General features: G+C 45.9%; 2 protein-coding genes across 2 annotated transcripts; one reads left to right on the top strand and one right to left on the bottom strand.

Moving 5' to 3' along the window:
* Positions 1–1,555: 1,555 nt before the first annotated feature.
* Positions 1,556–2,020, bottom strand: LOC131920187 (large ribosomal subunit protein uL23-like). Its single transcript, XM_059274579.1, has one exon. It carries the CDS (start codon positions 2,018–2,020, stop codon positions 1,556–1,558), a length of 465 nt encoding a protein of 154 aa, XP_059130562.1.
* A 10,508-nt stretch (positions 2,021–12,528) lies between these two features.
* On the top strand, positions 12,529–12,636 carry LOC131919107 (dolichyl-diphosphooligosaccharide--protein glycosyltransferase subunit 4-like). Its single transcript, XM_059273150.1, has one exon. It carries the CDS (start codon positions 12,529–12,531, stop codon positions 12,634–12,636), a length of 108 nt encoding a protein of 35 aa, XP_059129133.1.
* The last annotated feature ends 7,726 nt before the right edge of the window (positions 12,637–20,362 follow it).

The following is a 20,362-nucleotide window of genomic DNA, read 5'->3' as shown; positions in this document are numbered from 1 at the left end:
CTTTGCTTGGCTCTGCTTTGTCTCAGAATTGGTCCACAACATTCATTTGATTCTCAGAAAGGGTTCATGACCCTCAAACATTTAAGAACCACTGCAATTGAGTTTGGTTTTTGATCCATAGTTACAAACCACCAAACTGGGTAGTGGTGGCCCACGCCTTTAATCCCAGCACTTGGGAGCCAGAAGCTGGCAGATCTCTGAGTTCCAGGACAGCCTGGTGTGCAGAAAGTGAGTTCTAGGACAGCCAGGGTTACACAGAGAAGCACTGACTCAAAAAAAAAAAAAAAAAAAAAAAACAAAGAAAGAAAGAAAGAAAAAAAGAAAGGAAGGAAGAAAAAAACCAAACCAAGGAGCTAAGAATTCATTATATGTACATGTTCCTGGAGTGAAGCTGAGGCTATTCAGACAAAGAGAACTTAAGGAATGTGCCTTTCAGAAGTTCAAATCTTTGAGTATAGTTAAACTAGTAAGTGGATGTGCTGACAGAATTGTGTCATGGGGCAGGAAATGACGTGAGGCCTAGAGGGAGGAACCCACATGAATAAATACTACAAATGGTACGGAGGGAGACAGAAAAAGCAGTCACTGTATTAAAAGAATATATACTTGTTTTATTTTATTTCCCCAAAGAAATATCTGAGTCAGTTATTAATATTATTGGGCACTCACTGCGTCCTCGTGGGTTGCTCACTGTGAATGCATGGTCCTATTTAATCCTGAGGACACTGTCTCTATTTCCCACACAAGGAAGCTGTGATTCAGAAGATCCAGTGCCTTGTTAAGCAAATAGTAAATTACCATTTTCAATTGTCTTTAAAATTACTTTTTTAGGCACTTTCTCCAACCCGAGAAGGGAAGACATCAGTTCAGATGCCCTTGACTAACAGTGACAGCAAAACCCCCTCACTCGAGCTGTATCTTAACAAGAGGAAACTATTTGGTCTGTTAGAGAGGCCACAGTGGACTCCAGGCAGGACACAGGAGAGGCTCTGCGGCTGTCTCTGCGAATCTCTTTATCCTGTTCTTGCATCTACCTGGGGACCAGCAGGGCAGAAGTCTGAGGCAACAGTCCTTTTTAGACCCAGATTTAGTCATTTAGAGAAATCACTGGAAACGGTCCCTTCTTGGGTCTCTTAGGATCAAGAAGATATTTCCAGAGGTCTGAGAAAATTCTCTGATATTCCCAAGGCAAGGGCATGGTCAAATAGCTTCTACGGGGTTTGTGTCATGGTTTGAAGATGCCCCCCAGAGCATGTGGTGAAACCTTGAGGCCACAGGTGAAGCTTACTGGGGGGTCCCCAGCATGGAGTTAAAGGGCCAGTCATTATTACAAGATGAGGTTCATCACAGTGGTAATCAGTTCCCGTAAAACAAGAACTTCTGTTCTGTCTCTCTGTCCCCCCCAACCCCCCAAGAAAATAATGACTTCCCTTAGCGGGTGCCGACTCCTTGGTGTCGGACTTCAGTTTCGAAAATGGTGAGGTTAGAATTTCTGCATTTTTTTTTTTAATTTATGGTGAAAAAGTATATTTAGAATTAGCCAGCTAGACTCAGTTTAGATGATCCCAATTTTTTTGGCAACATCCAGAGCATCATAGTCAGGAGCCAACCGAACATACGCCTTCTTCTCTCCATCAGGCCTTATGAGGGTGTTGACTTCGGCCACATCAATGTCACAGAGTTTCTTCACAGCCTGTTTGATCTGGTGCTTGTTGGCCTTGACATCCACAATGAACACAAGTGTGTTGTTGTCTTCTATCTTCTTCATGACTGACTCGGTGGTCAGGGGGAATTGGATGATGGCATGGTGGTCAAGCTTGTTTCTTCTGGGTGCGCTTTTTCGAGGATATTTGGGCTGCCTCGGGAGCCGCAGGATCTTGGGCCGCCGGAACGTGGGTGACGTGCAGATCTTCTTCTTTTTGTGGCTGTGGACGCCTTTCAGCACTGCCTTCTTGGCTTTCAAGGCCTTCGCTTTGGCTTTGGGAGGGGCAGGAGCTTCCTTCTTCACTTTCGGCGCCATCTTCGAATTTCTGCTTTTTTTTTTTTTTTTTTTTTTTTTGGATTTTTTTTGAGACAGGGTTTCTCTGTGTAGTTTTGTGCCTTTCCTGGATCTCGCTCTGTAGACCAGGCTGGCCTCGAACGCACAAAGATCCGCCTGCCTCTGCCTCCCGAGTGCTGGGATTAAAGGCGTGCGCCACCACCGCCCGGCGAATTTCTGCATTTTTAATGTAGCCAGCCTGTGGGATTCTGGTGCAGTGGTCGAAGGCAGATGAGAGCAGCATAGACTAGTCCTGACGGCTTTATGAGCCACACGGAGCTGGAATGGCCGAAAGGAGAGTCAACCCTGCAAAGTGGCATCTTTGAAACAAGAAATATTGGGGTTCAGGCTGACCCCTTGGCTTTTCCTGATTGTGTCTTGTTTCTCTCTTTGTATGATGTCTGTAGTAGCAAATGCCCCACAGGCCATCCTACGGAGTGGGTGGTGTGGTATTGATGAGATAGTTTTTTGTTTTTCTTTTGACAAAACACTTGAGTCTGACCTTGAAGAAGTGGAGTAACTTGGTAGGAGCCGAAGGAGACACCCTGTCTTCTCCCAGCACAAGTGACCCAGGATAAGCCAGCTGGGTTATTTTCACAGACATTCAGGTCTTCAATGGAGTGGTAGGGTGGGGTGGGTGGGTGGAAAATGGGACAGGACAAGGACAGGATGGTGTTAGGCTGGGGACTGGGAGGACTACTCAAACAGCTAGTGCTGATTCTTCCTAAGCACTACAGACAGAAAAGACAGACCTGTCACATTCCTCCCGAGACACTCCCAGGCTGCTGTGGTATTGCCCTTTCTCAGATCCCCAGTGCCCTTTTATCTTAGGTTGGACTCCCTAGAAACAGCCCCTGAGACTTTGATGTAGGTTTTTTCATGACCTTGGGTGAAACCTTAAGCAGGCTAGGCAAGGTGAAGCCCAGTGAGGACGCACCTAGGCTCGGCAGACTTCAGCTGCTGTGGGTGTGTGTAAACGGTGCTTTGACTCCCACTTGTCAATCGGGAGCTGGAGGCTAAGCCCCCAGGGAGGGGACCCTTTTGGCAGAGGGTGCATTTCTGCAGAAGGGTGCAGCTGTATGTTGTTTGTACCTGGAACTCTCAGTGGAAAATGTAAAGAGGAGCCAAATGTAAAGGGACAGTGACATCTGTCACAGGTCCCTGGGTCCCCCCTTTTCTACTGAAATTAGCCAGAGGTAATTTCTGCTGCTTGTGAACAAAAATGACTTGGTTAATTTGTTCTGTAAAGGGCTGGTGGTTATTATAATTGTCACTGATATTTGCTGGTACTATTTTTAGCTATGCTCCCTTAAACCTGCTCCAGAAGGTATATGGCTTCTAAAGAGAGGAATGGAGAGCTTGTTAGAAACTTTAGAGACTCAAGTCAGCACCAGACCAGTTTATAAAGAGAAAAAAAAGGAAGTAAGAAATACTTTGATTTTTCCCTTCAAAATTTCACTGATTTTTTTTAATAAGAAAGGAAATTGAGGAATATGGTTCTGAAACAATCCCTGTAAAGTGCTCTCTCATTGTGCTTTGACTCTTGAGACTGGGTCTCACTCCACAGTCCAGTGCAGGCTGCCCTGGGACTCACTATGTAGTAGTAGCCCAGACTGACCTGAAGTTCATAGCAATCCTCCTGTCTCAGCTTCCTGAATGTTGGGATTATAGCTAGAAGTCGGTGGAAACAGCCAGGACTCCAGGCTAACTTGACATCTGGTGCTGGGGCGCAGAGTCTTGAGGCCACTCTCACATCACATAGAAATCATCCAAGATGTAACTATTTCACACACAGAGAAGGCGGGAGAGCTAGTGTCCCCCACATCTCCCTATCATCACACCCAGACTCTTCCCATGAGCACCAGCAGCAACCCAGCCATGCAAGGGAATGGAATGGTTTTCTTGAAAGCATTTCTTGGAGAGCAAAGTCTCTTTAGAAGATAGATGTTAAAACATCTGAGGTGGAAAGGCCTTGGGTGTAGGGATCCATATTGGCATGGAGTATCCCAGTGCTGTTGGGACCAACAGAGAGGGTGTACACCTGCTGTCAAAGCAGGACATGCTGTCTCTGTGCATTGATAGCAAGGGAGGTTCTGATATCACTACTGGAAAGTTAAGATGGCTGTCTTATTGAATGTGGTTGATGGATTGTGCACAGCCCTGGAGCCAAGAATCACGGGACTTCAGGAAGGTGCAAGATCAGTTTTCCCTGGACTGGACTCTGACATACTTCTTCTGGTCCATTGTCTTCCTGAGATGTGCATTTGCTCTGCGGCTGACATACTCCTTCCCACAGGCCCCAGGGAATGACATAGGGAGCACAAAGCTCACTAAACCAAAAGCGCACTCGCACTGATATCTTTGCTTTCTGTTACAAGGAATCCGTTTCTGAATTTTCTATCTTCCTCCTCTAGTCCCACTCTACCTGGAAGAGGCTTTTTCATGGCCTGTTTACACCTCCAGGCAGGCAAAGTCATAATGTGCATCAGTTGTTGCTCCCACAATTGTTAACATCATCTTCTTCTCCCCTTCTCACCTCTCTTTTCATCTTCACGGATGTCCTGGCATGGGTTATCAATGACGTGCTCACCTGTCTGTCTTACTTTGGATCCCCTCTGAAATATGTGTGTGTGTGTATATATATATGTGTGTGTATATGTGTATACATATATGTGTGTGTATGTGTGTTTGTTTATGTTTATGTGTGTGTGTGTGTGTGTGTGTGTGTGTGTGTGTGTGTGTGTGTACAAGGATTTAAGTTCAGGTGGCTTGAGATGTGCAGAGAACACAGTGGGTACAGTAGATGGACAGAGACTAGACAAGTCCCACAGGGGGATGAACAGCTGATGTGGAGTTACTCAGTCAGCAATCACAGTGTACAGCTGGCATGAACCCCATGGGGAGACTCTCAGGAAAGGTACAAAATGCATGCCTCCAAATCATTCCCCTGCAGGCAGAAGAATCAAAGAGGCTAGCCCCTGAAGATCACTGATTCCCTCCCACTTTCAGGAAGAATGGCCTTTTTGGCCCTCAAGGAGGTAAAATCCCTTAAGCCAAGGGAAGCAGATTGCATGCTGGAAAGTCAGCAAGAGCTCACTCACTAGGAACCTGAAGGACATGGGTGGGCACACCACCATACCTACAACAACATGTTTCTTCTCATTCGGCCATTCGGCCACCTCCAAGTCCACCAATATCTTCCTACTGCTCAGATTCAACTTCCTCAATGACTTAAGTCTTCGTCTGTCTTTTGTTGCTGAGACACAGTTCTCAAGACTAGGTACTGTATAAAGGGAAGAGGCTCAGAGATCTAGAGACCAGTCCTGTAAGAATGAGAATTAATCCATGTGAGAAAGACAGCAATCCCTTCATGAAGGATGCTCCCCATGACCCGAGTATATCCCACTTAGGTCCAACCTCCCAGCCCTGCCACAATAGCAATTAACTTCAATGTGAGTTTGAAAGGGGACCAAGTACATTCAAACACTGCTTCCTGGTTCTGTTTGCTCAGCCTCACCCTCTTCGAACTCTGCCTACTTGGCTGCTGTGACTGTTCCTTCCTCAGTTCCTTGAGGCCCCTATTGTCTTTGAACGGCTGAGTAATTTTTGAAGGCTGTCCTCTTTTTCCTGGTAACTTTCATTGCAACGGCTTCAACAATTACTTCTCTGCAAGTGGCTTCCAAATCACAAACCTTCTCTGAAGCTTACACATTTTTTTAGTACATTCAGAACCCCTGCCTCATTGGAAGTACTTCTCACCCTGAGTCTAGAGCTCTTTTCACTACAGTTACATTGACCATATTTCATCTCTGGGGACCCACCCCCCAAACTTTGCTGTCTACACAATGTCTCCTTACACATGGCCTGTTGCCAGATCAAATTTGACCTGTTCAGACTTAGGGATTCCAGTGTGAAAGGTGATGACAATGACCCTGGACTCTGGAATAATGGTTTCCTTACTGCCCGCCAAGGAGGCCTTCTGCCCCCACTCTTTCTAGTGCAGGCACATCTTTTGGTGCCATCTGCCTGGGTAGCTTGCCGTAGTCAAGAGGACATTTCCAAATGGCTGGAGTCCCACTTGAAAATGGAAAAGGAGAAAGTGCCTGGCTCTTTGCAGTAACCTCCAGGGAAGGCATAGACCACCAAGCTTCTGGGACAACTGGGATTTGGTTCTCTGATGTCACTAGCATTCCTCTGCTGTTACTCTCACCCCAGATTCTGAAAACAAGATTCACCATCACTACATCCATTCCTCCCTCTTCATACAAGTACCACTGGCTCCCTTTTCTTAGTTGCAGGTCTTTAAATATTATATATATATAAAAGACATCTGGTTGTTAAGAATGGGATCCTATGCCTACTTCAGTGGCCCAAGTACAGGTTGCTAACATTAGCAGCCTCATCTTACAATTAATCTTAAGTGATCAGAATAAGGAAGGGACAATTCCCAAGAGAAAAGTGTCCAGGAGGGGGGATGTTTCTAGAAGAATGAGGAAAAGGGCTGAGCAGATAAGACAATGGATGTAGCAAGGGCTGTTGAGATGACTCAGTGGGCAAAGGTGCTTGCTACCAAGCCCGATGGCCTGAGATCCATCCCTGGAACCTACTTGGTGAAAGGAAAGAACCTACTCCCAAAAGTTGTCCTCTGATCTCCAAGGGCAGAGCACATATACACTCCCCTACTTGTCCAAGCTTGCACAGTCTTGTCTTCCTGTGAACACTCATTACATGTCTTGGATGTGATAATTCCTGTAGTACCTCTCACCCCCCTCTTGAATTCATAACCTCTTCTTCTATAATTATTGTTGCTTTTTCATCCCATGAGGCTCCCAAGCATGAGTATTTGGCCAGACTGTGCTCAGACACAGCTTGTCTGTTCGATTTTGTTCCTAACGGGCTGCTGTCCACGTTGAATACACACAGCTTGGGAGGTCTGTGGGGAGAAAGTCCTATGCTGAGAATTAGGAGACCCAGCTCATGGGTTTTCAAGTATTGAGAAGATGGCGGTAAGATGTGTCCTACCTCTCCGGACTGTGAGAATACACTGCGAGCAATAAAGCAATCACTGATTTCTTCCTGATTCGCTATGTAAATGCAGGCTATGTTTGTTTACATAGTGAAACAGAGAAAGCTCTGATGTAGCAGATAGTGTGGTTTTTCTAAGGTATAGTTCTCTCTACTCCTTTGTGTGTGCACAATGGGTTCTTTCCTAGGGTAAAACAACCAAATCTAGAAAAATGGGAACCAGCAGTTAAGCCAAGTTATTTAATTGTAACAGCTCTGTGAACTTTAAAGAAACTTTAACCATTAATATTTTCAAAACTTTCTAGCGGAAAACTTTACTTATTTCATCTCATTTGGCATCAAAATATCAAACTGGCAAATTTCAGCTTTACTGTTGTGTGTGTGTGTGTGTGTGTGTTTGTGTGTGTGTGTGTCTCTGTGTCTGTGTCTCTGTGTTTGTGTGTGTGCACACCCATTTTGAGTGATTACTTCGAGAGTCACTGCTGAGAGGGTGAAGCTGCTGTTGCTGCCCTGGAGCATACAACTAACCACACTCATTCCTGAATGTTTACAATACCAGAGCTATGTTTCAGATACCATAAGAGCATGTCCCCCACCAGGGCTACTCAGAGAAACCCTTTTTGAAAACAAACAAAACAAGTGTGTCCCCCAAAGGTTCACGTGATGGAAGGTTAGACCGTTACTGCACAAGTCTAGAAAGAAAAGGCCAATGTTTGAAAGAGTGTAACATCAACACTTCATTATCAAAAGTAGCTATTCTAATAGTTATTAAGGTATTACAACACACACATACACATATCATATCACACACACACAACAGTAAAGCTGTAATTTGCCAGTTTGATACTTCTATGCCAAATGAGGCCAAATAAATGAGCTTTCCCTTAGAAAGTTTTTCCTAATGGTAAAGAATCCAGATGCTAATTCTCTTTTACGTGTGTACATACATGTGTGTGTGTGTGTGTGTGTGTGTGTGTGTGTGTGTGTGTGCAAATCAGAGGTCAGTATCATGTCTTTCTGAGATACCATGATAAATGGAGACATCATGGGAATAGGGAGAAACAGGGTGCTAGGGAAGTTCCCAGGAATCCACAAGGATGACCCTACCTTATACTACTAGCAATAGTTGAGAGGGTGCCTGAACTAGTCTACTCAGGCAACCAGGTTAGTGAATATCCTAACTGTCATCATGGAGCCTTCAACCAGTTACTGATGGAAGCAGATGCAGAGATCCATGGCTGGGTGCCAGGCTGAGCTCCAGGAGTCCAATCGATGAGAGAGAGGAGGGATTCTATGAGCAAGGGACATCGAGATCATGATGGGAAAATGTACAGAGATGGCCATCCAAACTAGTGGAAACACGTGAACTGTGGACCAATAGCTGTGGAGCCCCCATAAGACTAGACTAGGCCGTCTGGATATGGGAGACAGTTGTTTGCGGGGGTGGGGGGGTGGGGGGTGGAGGGGTGGGGGGTTGGGGGGTTGGGGGGGTTTCCAAGCAGGGGGACTGGGATCTGTCCCTGGTGCATGGGCAGGCTTTTGGGGGCTTAGTGCTTAAGGTGTGACACCTTGCACAGCCTTGATGCAGGGGGGAGGGGCTTGGACCTGCCTCAACTGAATGTACCAGGCTTTGCTGAATCCCCATCAGAGATCTTGACTTGGAGGAGGTGGGAATGGGGGGAGGGTTAAGGGGAAGGCTGGGGGGCAGAAAGAGGGAGGAGGGGGGTCTGTGGTTGGCATGTAAAATGAATAAAAAATTTCTTGGTAATACAAAAAAATGAAAAAAAAAAGTCTTTCTTAATTGCTCTTTACCTTATTTTTGAGACAAGGTCTCTCAATGAACCTGAAACTCAAGGACTCAGTTATACTGGCTGCCAGCAAGCCCCAAGTACCTCCTGTCTTATCCTCCCAAGTGCTGGGATTATAGACATAGACCCCTGTGCTCAGCTCTTTATGTGTGCTCAGAAACTGAGCTCAGGCCCTCATACAGCCATCTTCCCAGCCTGTAGTTCTCTTAATCTAACTACAGACAAGTGCTCAGTGTTACTATTCTATGTAAATCAGGTACAATATATGAGGCATGAGGGTCAATAGGGTCAATATGAGTCTCCTGAGTCAGAAGGGTCTCAAGGAGCATCCATTCTAATGGAGAAGACAGACGGTAAAGCCTTTTATGATTATTCACAATCCTGTGTGAGTCAGGGCAGTCTGACTGCTGTAACAAACAGCTCCACTTTGGCTGTAGTAAAGTAATAAACATTGACTTATCATTTGGACTATGTGACACATACTTGTTCAAGGCTGTGTGGCTCTGTTCCAAGGAGTGACACGAAGATCCAGGTCCATTCATTCCTATGATGTCAGTTTCTGAGGTCACCAGGGAAGAAGACGGTGATAGTGTAGGTGAAGCAGGAGGCATGTTTTCACCTGTCCTCTGAAGTCACCCAGCGTGGCTTCCGCCATGTTTTATTCATTGATGAGATTACAAAGCCTTGCACACACCTTTAACCTAAGCTTAACCTGGAGTTTTATGAGAAGAAAAATGGGGAGAGGAATATAGGGACTCATGCAAAACTAAAAAGGTCATGGAGCCCAGATGCCCCACAAGGGACCCACCCTGTCTTCAGAGTATCCTTGCAGTTCTCTGGCCTTGTCAACTCTTGGTCCTTCTTTGATTTCAGTGGATGGAGGAAACTGAGGGGACAGAGCTCCAGAGACACGCTCAAGAAAGTCCTGTGAACTCAGAGAAAGCATGGCCAACATGGAGGAGCTGGGGGTGGGGTGGGGAAGGGCTGTTTTCTTAGTGACATCTTGGTGTAGAAACTGCAGAGGAGCAGTCCCTCTTTGTCTCCCCATGGAGCTTCCATAAGCTTGTCTCAGTGTACCCATAGGAAGTGGTACTAATGATTTCCTGTTGCCAAAGTTTCACCCTTGAGTCTCTGTCATTCTGGAGAGAAAAGGACAAGCTGGGCCTGATACTAGACATGGTGGGTAGTGGAATTAATGTTAACTGAAAATGTGGGAGAAGATACAGAGTATGTTTCATTACAACCGAACATATATGTGTGATCATACACATGGTACTCATGTGCGTACACACACACACACACACACACACACACACACACACACAAGACATATTCTTAGGTCATCCTTGTCACCTTTTCATATTTTGCTACTTTTTATAGCATAAGAGACCAACCATGTTGAATTTCATCTTTATATTAACCCAAGACTTGTGTGTGGCACGTGTGTGTGTCTGGTGCATGCTTGTGGGTACAGGTTCATGTGGCGTTACGCAGATGTGTGCATGTATGTGAGGGCCAGAGTTCAGCCTCTGCTGTTGTTTCTCAGGAACTGTCCACCTTGGTTTTTGAGACAGTATCTGTCATTGGCTCTCTCCCCACAGGTCAGGGAAGCAGATGGGAATTCTACCAACTTCTAAGTTTATCTGTCTCAGTTACACATTCTGGAACTGGCAAAACAACCAGGATGATTTTGGGGACCCATTGGACTGAGTCAGACTTCAGCCAAAACTCCATTAATCACCTAACCTCCATAAGCCCCTCCTGTAGCCAGAGTTTTCCTGCCTGGCCCACGGTCAGGGCAAATCTCTATCACCTGCCAGTCCCACAGCCGCTCAGACCCGACCAAGTAAACACAGAGACTTATATTGGTTACAAACAGTATGGCCATGGCAGGCTTCTTGCTAACTGTTCTTACAGCTTAAATTAATCCATTTCCATTAATCTATACCTTGCCACATGGCTCGTGGCTTACCGGCATCTTCACATGCTGTTTGTCATCCTGGCAGCTGGCAGTGTCTCTCTGACTCAGCCTACCACTTCCCAGCTTTATTCTCCTCCTTGTCCCGCCTACACTTCCTGCCTAGCCACTGGCCAATCAGCAACACACTTGACAAACAGACCATCCCACAGCACCCTCCTTTATCCAGAGGACCACAGTGCTTCTTGGGGTCTTCCAGAATCAGTGTCAGTTCAGAACCAGTATCCAATAGACCCCAGAAAGTCTGATGGTTTCCCTTTCCTCAGTGTACTGTTGCCCTTGTAGACGGCCTTAGGTCTCTCTGAGGAAGGACAGTAAAACTCAGGTATTTTATCAATACCCGACATCCTGCCTTTTAAGGGGTTCTGAGTCTGCAAACTGGTTCAAGTCTGGAAATTGGTTCAGGGCCAAGATTCCCTTTCGCTATAATATAGTGTAGCCTTTCTTTCATTTAAGAATTTTTCTACTTATATTGATCAAACAAGTGTGCAGTAGGCTTCTTATGTAGTTCATACCTGGAAACACCATGGTTGATGAGCCAGTACCAAAGGTTCATGTAAGTCATGCCAACATGAAATCCACTTTGCCTGCGCTGCACATCATGGGCCAGGCCATTATGAACATCACTGTGTCTATGCTGCCCATTATAACTATGATCACCTTGTCTTTGGCGATTCACTGCTACCAAGTAGACCCTGATACTTTGGCCTCAACTAAATCCACTGCATTGAATTCATCCAATTGAATAGCAGCATCTCCAACCTTAAGGTCTGGGACAAGGAAAAGGGTGACAACAAAGCTCTTTAAATGTGCTGGTAGCTGTCTCACCATTTTGCGTCTCACGGGATTAATGAGGAGCATGGCTTCTGGACCTTCACATTGTGGAAGATTGGGTTTTACACAGAGTATCCACTCTAGCATTGCAGTTTCCCTGAGCCTTAAAATCCCTTCATCAACACTAAGCCAAGGGATAGTAGGCATCTCCAAGTCCTTTTCAGTGGGCCAGCTCTCGAAATGCTTCAGCCAACCATTCAAAGAAACTTTTGACACATTTTTTTAAAACTGTGCGAGCTTCCAATATTCAATCTAGAGTCTCCACTCAGTGGCCAATACCAATAAACTCAGCCTGATTCAGTTTTCTGTTCCTTCCACCATTATCCCACACCCATTCCCCAGTCTTCTGCTCGAACGAATTAGCAGACTCATTAAGCTCATTAGTGTAGTGTACTTCCTCATGGACCATACTTTCTACCTCCACTCTAGGAGCCTGTTTAGCCTGAAGTCTGGTTATAGGTGTAGAGGCAACTATTGGTGGGCTCTAAGGGACTTGCCTGGCATCTCCTTCAGAGAAAGTTACTGCTGGTTTAGCAGACAATAAAGGATTAATTTCCTCAATCAAAGGCTGAAAGGCAACATTTCAGGGTTGAGAGGTGGGAGTACATTTGCTGAGGGTGGAGAGACCACTTCCTCAGGTGAGAAAAACCCTTGAGAATCTGAGGATTCAAGCTGGGCAGCTGTGGCACAGCCTTTAATCCCAGGAGAGGTAGGCAGATCTCTACAAAGTGAATTCCAGGAGAGTCAGGGCTGTTACACAGAGAAACCCTGTCTTGAAAAACCAGCACCGCTCCTACCTCGAGCTTGTGCCGCGGTAGCGTCGGAGCCAAGCGGAGCCTGTCAGGATGATCACGGACGTTCAATTCGCCATCTTCACCAACATGCTGGGCGTGTCACTTTTCTTGCTTGTGGGTCTCTATCACTACGTGGCAGTCAGCAATCTCAAGAAGTAGGAATGAAAGTATCACTTCCTCCGCCCCAGGGTTCCAGGACATAGTCTAAGGCGAGATGGAAGGTGTGAAGGGCTTGCACCCTTCACTTCATCTCTCCTACCCATCACAGCATACAAAGCAATCACACCTGAATTTTTCCAAACAACTTTTATTTCCTCAAAGTCTTCCTTAACCCTACGGAACAAGAAGCTGCCACTGAATAGGGCCCAGTATAGAGGCTGCTTTCTTTTCTACACCCTCCCCCAAATACAAAAATATAAATATGTAAAAAAAAAAAAAAAGAAAGAAAAGAAAGAAAGAAAGAAAGAAAGAAAAGAAAAACCAACAACAATAAAAAAATGAATTCAAAGTTCAAATTACAGGATCCTGTTCTTTGTCAGTTAATGCCCTTATTTTAGCCACCAGTATCCTCCAAAGCTGGAACTTGAGTTTTCTTTGTAATTCAGCCAACCTTATAATGAGGGCTTCGGTTTGATTTTCTACAACCTAAGCTCTGTGACTGCTGGAGAGAAGATTCGCTTCTGGGGTACACTTAAAAACCTTTAGACAGTTTATGTGCATCTGGGACTGGTCAGTTTTTTCACTGTTATCCTTTACTGTATTCTGAGATGCTAGAAGTTGGTTAATTTTATCATTGAGATGATATACCCTGCTGTGGAATAAACCTTCTGTACACTGTGAAGATGTGTTGCTTTCATTGTTAATAAAAAGGTGATTGGCCAATAGATAGGCAGGATTTTTGGAGCAGAGGAGGATGCTGGGAAGAAGGGTGGAGCCAGAGGAATCACCAGCCAGACAAGAGAAAGCAGGACATGTACAAAATGAGATAACAAGCAATGAGCCATATGGTAGAATTTAGATAAAAATATGGGTTGATTTGGGTAATAAGAACTAATTAGTAACAAGCCCAAGCTATTGGCTGAGCATTTGTAATTAATATTACATCTCTGTGTGGTTATTTGGGAGTGGCTGGCAGGACAGAGCTGATTGGAGGTTTGGATGGAAAACTTTGCTTACATTTCACCCTTTTCAGTTTATCCAGAGCTGCTTGGAGCAACCAACCAGCATCACCATTTTCCTTATTTTTCCACAAATTACCAAAATTATACACAGAGTCACCAAATCCTTTGCCTTTCGTAATTGGTGAATCAGGATAATCAAATGCATTTGTCTCCTTAAGTTTGTAAAATAGTTCACACCATGGACCTTCAGTACTCTCTAAGCTTCCAGGAGAGGCTTTAGTAACTGGAAAGGCTTCAGTAACTGGAGGTGTTGGCAAAATAGGAAAGCCTATTCCAGATACTCAAAAAATTCATCCTTATACTTCTGTTGCATTAGAACCCCTCCTGGTACCAAAATCTGTATTAGTCAGGGTTCTCTATAGGAACAGAACTGATATGTGGTGATATTTTGTTTGTGATCTAACAAATAAAAATTGCCTGAAGATCAGAGTGCAGAGCTAAGCCACTAGTTAGCCATAGAGGCTACGAAGTGATGGCACACACTTTGAACCCCAGTAATCAGGAGGCAGAGGCAGGAGGATCTCTGTGAGTTCAAGGTCACCCTAGGCTACACAAGATTGATCCAGTCTAAAAGAGAAACAGAGTCAGGCAGTGGTGGCACATACCTTTGATCCCAGCACTTGGGATCTCATGCCTTTAATCCTGGCACTAGGGAGGTGGAAACAGAAAGTGATATGGCTGGGCGGAAAGAGGAATATAAGGAGGGAGGAGACAGGAGCTTTTCCTTATTGGCTGAGGAGTTGGTGAAGTGAGCGGTGGCTGTAGCTTGTTCCCTTGTCTCTCTGATCTTCCAGCATTTACCCTGATTTATCCAGCATTTAATAAAAAGGATTTATTAAAGTAGCTTCCAGCCTGTGGCCCAGGTAGTCCAACAATGGCAGTCTACCAACAGAAAGGCCAAGAATCCAGTAGTTGTTCATTCAGGTGGTCTTCAGTATACACTGGAATCCTGGAGAAGTAGGCTCTAATGCCAGTGAAGGAATGGACTTACCAATGAGAGTGAGAGCAAGCAAGAAAGAGAGCAAGCTTCCTTCTTCCATGTCCTTTATATAGGCTGCCACCAGAAGGTATAGCACAGATTAAAGGTGGATCTTCCCACCTCTAAAGATCTGGATTAAAAGTGGGTCTTTTCATTCCAAATTATTTAATTAAGAAAAAGTCGCTCATGGGAGTACTCAGCTGCTTGGGTTATAGTTAATCTCAGATGTAGTTAAGTTGACAACCAAGAACAGTCACTACACAGACATTTTGTTTCTCACACATTCTCTTCTCAAAAAAAGTCCCCAAAGTCTTCAGTCATTCTATCTATGACCTGCTTTGGAGGCTTTCATCATTTTCTTGACTTTGGATGTACTATTTGTTTCTCTTCCTCTGAGTGTTGACTGTGTACTAGTCACTGCATCGTGCTGTAGGTGTTCTGGTTTCATGTTTATTTCTGTGATAAAACCCTGACAAAAAGAGACGGAGGGGAGAACGAAGTCCATTCAGCGTACACTCTCAGGTTGCAGTTCCTAACTGTGATGAGGTTGAGGCAAGACCTTGAAACAGCTTGTCACAACACATCTGCTGTCAAGAGCACTGAGAAATGACCACATGCATGCTTGCTTCTGCTCAATTCTTTGTCTCCACATTTACAGTTTATGCCCACCTGCTTAGATCCTGCCCAAGTGAGCTGGATCGTCCCTCATCAATTAACTTATTAAGACATAGACATACGACATAGACTTCATGCTGTTGTGTGACAAAACCCTTCTTGGGGAGATGCAACACACTTCTACTCATCCCAGATAGGAAGCCCACAACACACCAAAGTACGGATACCACCAGCGTCCTGCTTAGTGACTGGTGAGTTTTATTTGGGTTAATTAAAGAAGCAGAAATGACTCAAATACAGCTGCATTACCAAAGCCTCCCCAGATTCCACAAAGCTGAGAACCTGGAATGTACTACGTAGTCCACAGGCAGTTCAACAAGCTGGAGAGTGTCCTTCCAGGTGCCTCAGGTGGTCTAAACCTCTTCTAGGCAACTCAGCTGGTTTCTGCTTCTTCCAGGCAGCTGGTCTAGTCTCAGATTCTTTTTTTGGAGCTTAGCTTATTTGAGAGCGACTCTCAGCTTTTGTTGCTTACTCTGGCAGAGATGGGTCTAGTGAGTCTGGTCAATTTCAGGAACTTCCTACAGCTATTTTGACTTGTTTACTTTCCTGCTCAAGGAGCTTCCTTGTAGGACTGAATATTTCAATCTCAGGTGAAACTGTTACACAACACACATCCTCAGGCCAACTCAAGGCAGACAATCCCTGATTGAGACTCTCTTTCTTCCAAGGTTGGCTGTGTCACGTTGACAAAGCTAACCATCACAGAGCATTAAACAGAATGGACAACCTAGGGCTGCCAAATCATCTCCGATATTTAACCAGCTGGCATCAAACGTACTTAGCTGTGAAGTTTTTCAGAAGGTATGTCACTATCACAACTCATGATCTTCTACCCATGAAAATTTCTATAAAGGTTTTCAATTTTTTTGGCCCCCTTCTGAGGTTTGAATGTGTCTCCCCATCTTTGAGAGCATTTCTTTGTGAACAGATCTATGCTGTTGGTGAAGGGTTTGAGCTACGAGCTCAATTCAGTCTCTTGCTCTCTTTTGCACTGCTGACATAGGCATCCCCTGATTTGGAAGAACGGAGTAATAATATTTTCTCCCTCCCCTCTAAGGCCAAGGCTGGAACTTAGGGATAAATGTCCATGGAATGTAGTTGTTGACAACAGGATGGGCTGGCGAGATGGCTCAGTGGTTTGGAGCATTTGTGGAGGACCTTGTACGATTCCTAGCACTCACATGGCAGCTCACAACCATACGTAACTCCAGTTCCAGGGACTAGGATGCTATCTTCTGGCCTCCACAGGTACCAGACGCTCCCAAAGTGCTTGTCCACGCCTTCCATGTGGCTCCTCCCAGGCATTGCTGCTGGCCCAATGACAGCCTTGGAAGTGGCGGAGCCTCCAGCAGCGCCTGTAGACATGAGGATGAGCCTCTGTCCATCCACTAGCCTTTGCAACCATTTCTGTGCTGCTGAACCTAGGCTCTGAAAATACGATCTTTGCAGGTCTTTACACCCGTTTCTATCCCCTGCCCTGTGGCTTATGTAACTACCGCCCAGCTTCCTTCAGCACACGCTGAACACTTTTGGCCAAATCACACATTCCTGTCACTTTTTAATCCCAGCTCTAGCTTGGTCTCCTTCTACATTGTTTGGATTATTTTAGGTACTTCTCCTAGAATATTGCTTCCTTTTGCCCAACCAGTGTCTAGAATGGTAGCATCAGCGTCACTAGGCCACTGCAGCATCAGTATCACGTGGCAGCTTGTTAGAAATGCAAAGTTCTTGGGCTCTACCCAGACCTCTGAATGGGAATATGGGGGTGGCCCTGCCATCTGCACTTGAGTAAGCCTGCCAGGTGATTGTGAGGCATGCCAGAGTTTAAGAACTACTGCCCCAAATCTTTCCAGGAAAAGCCACTCAGGTTGTAGCCAGCTGAGCTCAGCTAAAGATATGTTTATATAAACCCACATTAGGGGCTGATGTCCCCGACGTTACTCAAACACTGGGACCCAGACTACCAAAAGGTGGTGAGATCTCAAAGCTGAGGAACTTATCGAAGTTGTACAGGGTCTCCACAGGACCCTCTCAGCAGCTCTTCTGCCTCTGCAGCCAGGGACCAAAACAAATCTTCCAGGGGGCACTGGAAAGAGGGTCCACAAGGGAAATTGTCCAGCCCTCATGACCTTTGCCCTTGGCACTCAAGCCTCTGTTGCCCAGAAAACAGGTCAAGCTGGCCCAGGTTGGTGGCCCCTTCTTGAAGATGAGGATCACGCATAGGAGCACATAGGAATCTTTGTATGTTTACTTTGGGGGGCTCCAGTAACAAAAAACACAGACTAGTGGCTTAAACAATTAAAATATTATTTATTTATTTACATTTGTTTATTTATTTATTCATTTAAGACAGGGTTTCTCTGTGTCTCCTTGGCTGTCCTGGAACTAGCTCTGTAGATCATGCTGGCCTCAAACTCACAGAGGTCTGCCTGCCTTTGCCTTCTGAGTGCTGAGATTAAAGGCACGTGCCAGCCTCAAAAATCTTAATTTGTAAATAATTTTTTATCTTTATGTATGTTTGATAAGTATGTGGTGTGTGTGTGGGGGGGGGGGGGCATATGCCAAGGCATATAAGTGGAGGTCAGAGTACAACCCTGGCCATCACCTTCCACCTTGTTTGAAACAGATATTTTGCTGCTTACCACTGCATAATTCAAGCTAGCTGGCCCTTGGGCTTCCAGGGATTCTCCTGTCTTCTGTGGGAGCACTGTGGTTACAGATGCTCACTACCGTGCCAGCTTCACAAAGGTTCTGGGGATCTGAACTCTGGTCTTTCCGTCTACCCATTTATCTCCCTGAATTTCATCTCCTTTTTCACACTTCTGAAGGCTGGCTGGCTCTAAAATCAAGGTGTTGGCAGGTTTGGTTTCTCTGGTATTAGGCTACCTTTTGACCATGTCCTCTTTGAGTGTTCCTTTTAAAAATTGTTGTTGTTGAAAGGCTCTCATGTATCTGAGACACTCTCTTTGTATGTGCTCCCAGGAGACACTGCCGCTCAGAAGAATGGAGACCTCAGATGAGCAAGCCTGGGTAAGAGCTGGTAAGCGTGGCTCCATTTGGGTGTTCCCAGAGCCCATGGTCTCCTACTGAGCCTGTGAGGGTGTAAGCTCCTGCACCCACGGAGCTCCCCAAGCCTTGAGAAATGCAAGAGATTCCTGAGTTAAGTTCTTATTCATTTAATATTAGTAAACAGAGAATCGCCTCCCTACAGTTTCTCCCAACAAAGTTTCCCCTCACGGTAGGCCATGGGCCACCATGTCAATGGCTGGGAGGAAGCGGGCCACTGCGGGCCACTGTGTCAATGGCTGGGAGGAAGCGGGCCACTGCGGGCCACTGTGTCAATGGCTGGGAGGAAGTGATGGCTGCAAGGCAGAGGAATGCTTTCTCAACTTTGCAGGGTCCAAAAAGATGATCTAGACGCTTCACTGCTGCTGTGATAACACACTGACCAAAAGCAAATGGAGGGAAGGAAAGGTTGATTCGGCTTACAGGTTACGGTCCATCGTGGAGGGAAGTCGAGGCAGGAAGGTAAAGCAGAAACCAGTGGATGAGTGCTGCCTATGGCTTGTTTCCAGGCTCACCTTCATCTACTCCTCTTATACAGTGCAGACCTCTCTGCCCAGCCAGAGCGCCTCCCACAGTGGGCCGGGCCCTCCTGCATCAATCAGCAAACAAAGAAATGCCCCCACCGCCATGACCACAGGCCATCTGATGGGGGCAATCCTTCAGCTGGGGTCCCCTGTTTCCAAGTGTGTCAAGTTGACAACAAAACTAACCAGGACAGATGGGGCGAGGGTGGGGGAATTTAGCTTTTCCTTAACCTCTGTAGGAAGAGATGAAAACAGGAGGGTTTAAGTTTCCTCTGATCTTCAAGCATCTTTGTGTACATCCCTGTCATAGCCACTGGAGTCACCGTGAGCCTCTATTCTCTGCAATAGTTTAACAAGGCAGAGGAAATCCTCCAGCTAGCATTTGTCGAGCGAGAGTCAAGGTGAGGGAGAGGACGGAGATGCTGGTTCATCAGACGATAAAGACAACTAGGTAAAATGACTCTGGCTCATGGTTTCAGAGGTTGGAGGTCATGGTTGGCTGACTTCATTGTTTCTGGGCCTGTGGTGAAGTGGAGTACCAGGGTGGAAGGGTACAGTGAAGCAGGGCTCTTTCCAAATGGCCGCCAGGAAGGAGTGGGGAGAGAGAGCAGAAGGGAGGGGAGGAAGGGAGGGGGTCCTGCATTCTCAGCTTCTTTCTTCTTCATTTTTTTTTTTCCCACGCAGGTCCCTGCCTATGGGACACTGCCACCTACATTTAAGGAGCATCTTCCCTCTTCATTTGCAGGGCCATATGCCAATTATCTCTACAAACATTCTCAGAGACATACCTGGACAGTTCTCAATCTCTCAGATGTCTCAGTCAATTCAAGATGCCAATCAAGACTAGCCATCAAGAGGGATACATTCATAGAACCTTCGAGAACGGATCATGGGGGCCAGACCTTAGGGAATGATTCAGCAATTTGAACCTAAATGGTTGTGGGGAGGCATTCTGGACCTCATGGATAGAGTTGGGGACCTCCGATGGAGTCTCTGCTGGTGTACGACAGATATTCAGCGAAGACTTTTCTTTGGCAGGGGAGGTGCAAATCCTGGGTCCAGTCTAGAGTGAACAGAGCTCTATAGCCCCTCCCTAGGCCCCATGTTTCCATCCATCTGCACACCTGTCAAAGGCAACTGTACCTCCAGGCTACTCACACACTTGAGCCACCAGCCCACCGGTCTCCACAGTGAGAAATGAACATTGATTTTCTTCTGCAGAAGTCTCTCCACGTTTGTGTCAGGGAGCTGAGGACATGAGGAGGTTTACCTGGACAGAATAGCCAGTGCCAGCCAGGAATGGGTGGGAAAATCTTTAAGAATGTGCCCTTCAGATGTGGTGACCATAAACAAGAGCTTTGGTGTACAGACAGCAGGGTGGAGTAGACAGCATTGGATGAGAGGGCTGAAGGACAGCTTAGCCAGGCCCCTGATTTCCCAGTGGAATTTCTGAGGCCAGA

This window comes from Peromyscus eremicus, chromosome 9 (assembly GCF_949786415.1).
Source record: "Peromyscus eremicus chromosome 9, PerEre_H2_v1, whole genome shotgun sequence".
Classification (NCBI taxonomy): domain Eukaryota; kingdom Metazoa; phylum Chordata; class Mammalia; order Rodentia; family Cricetidae; genus Peromyscus; species Peromyscus eremicus.
Note: the sequence above shows the minus strand (reverse complement) of the source record. Positions and strands in the feature narration are given on the sequence as shown.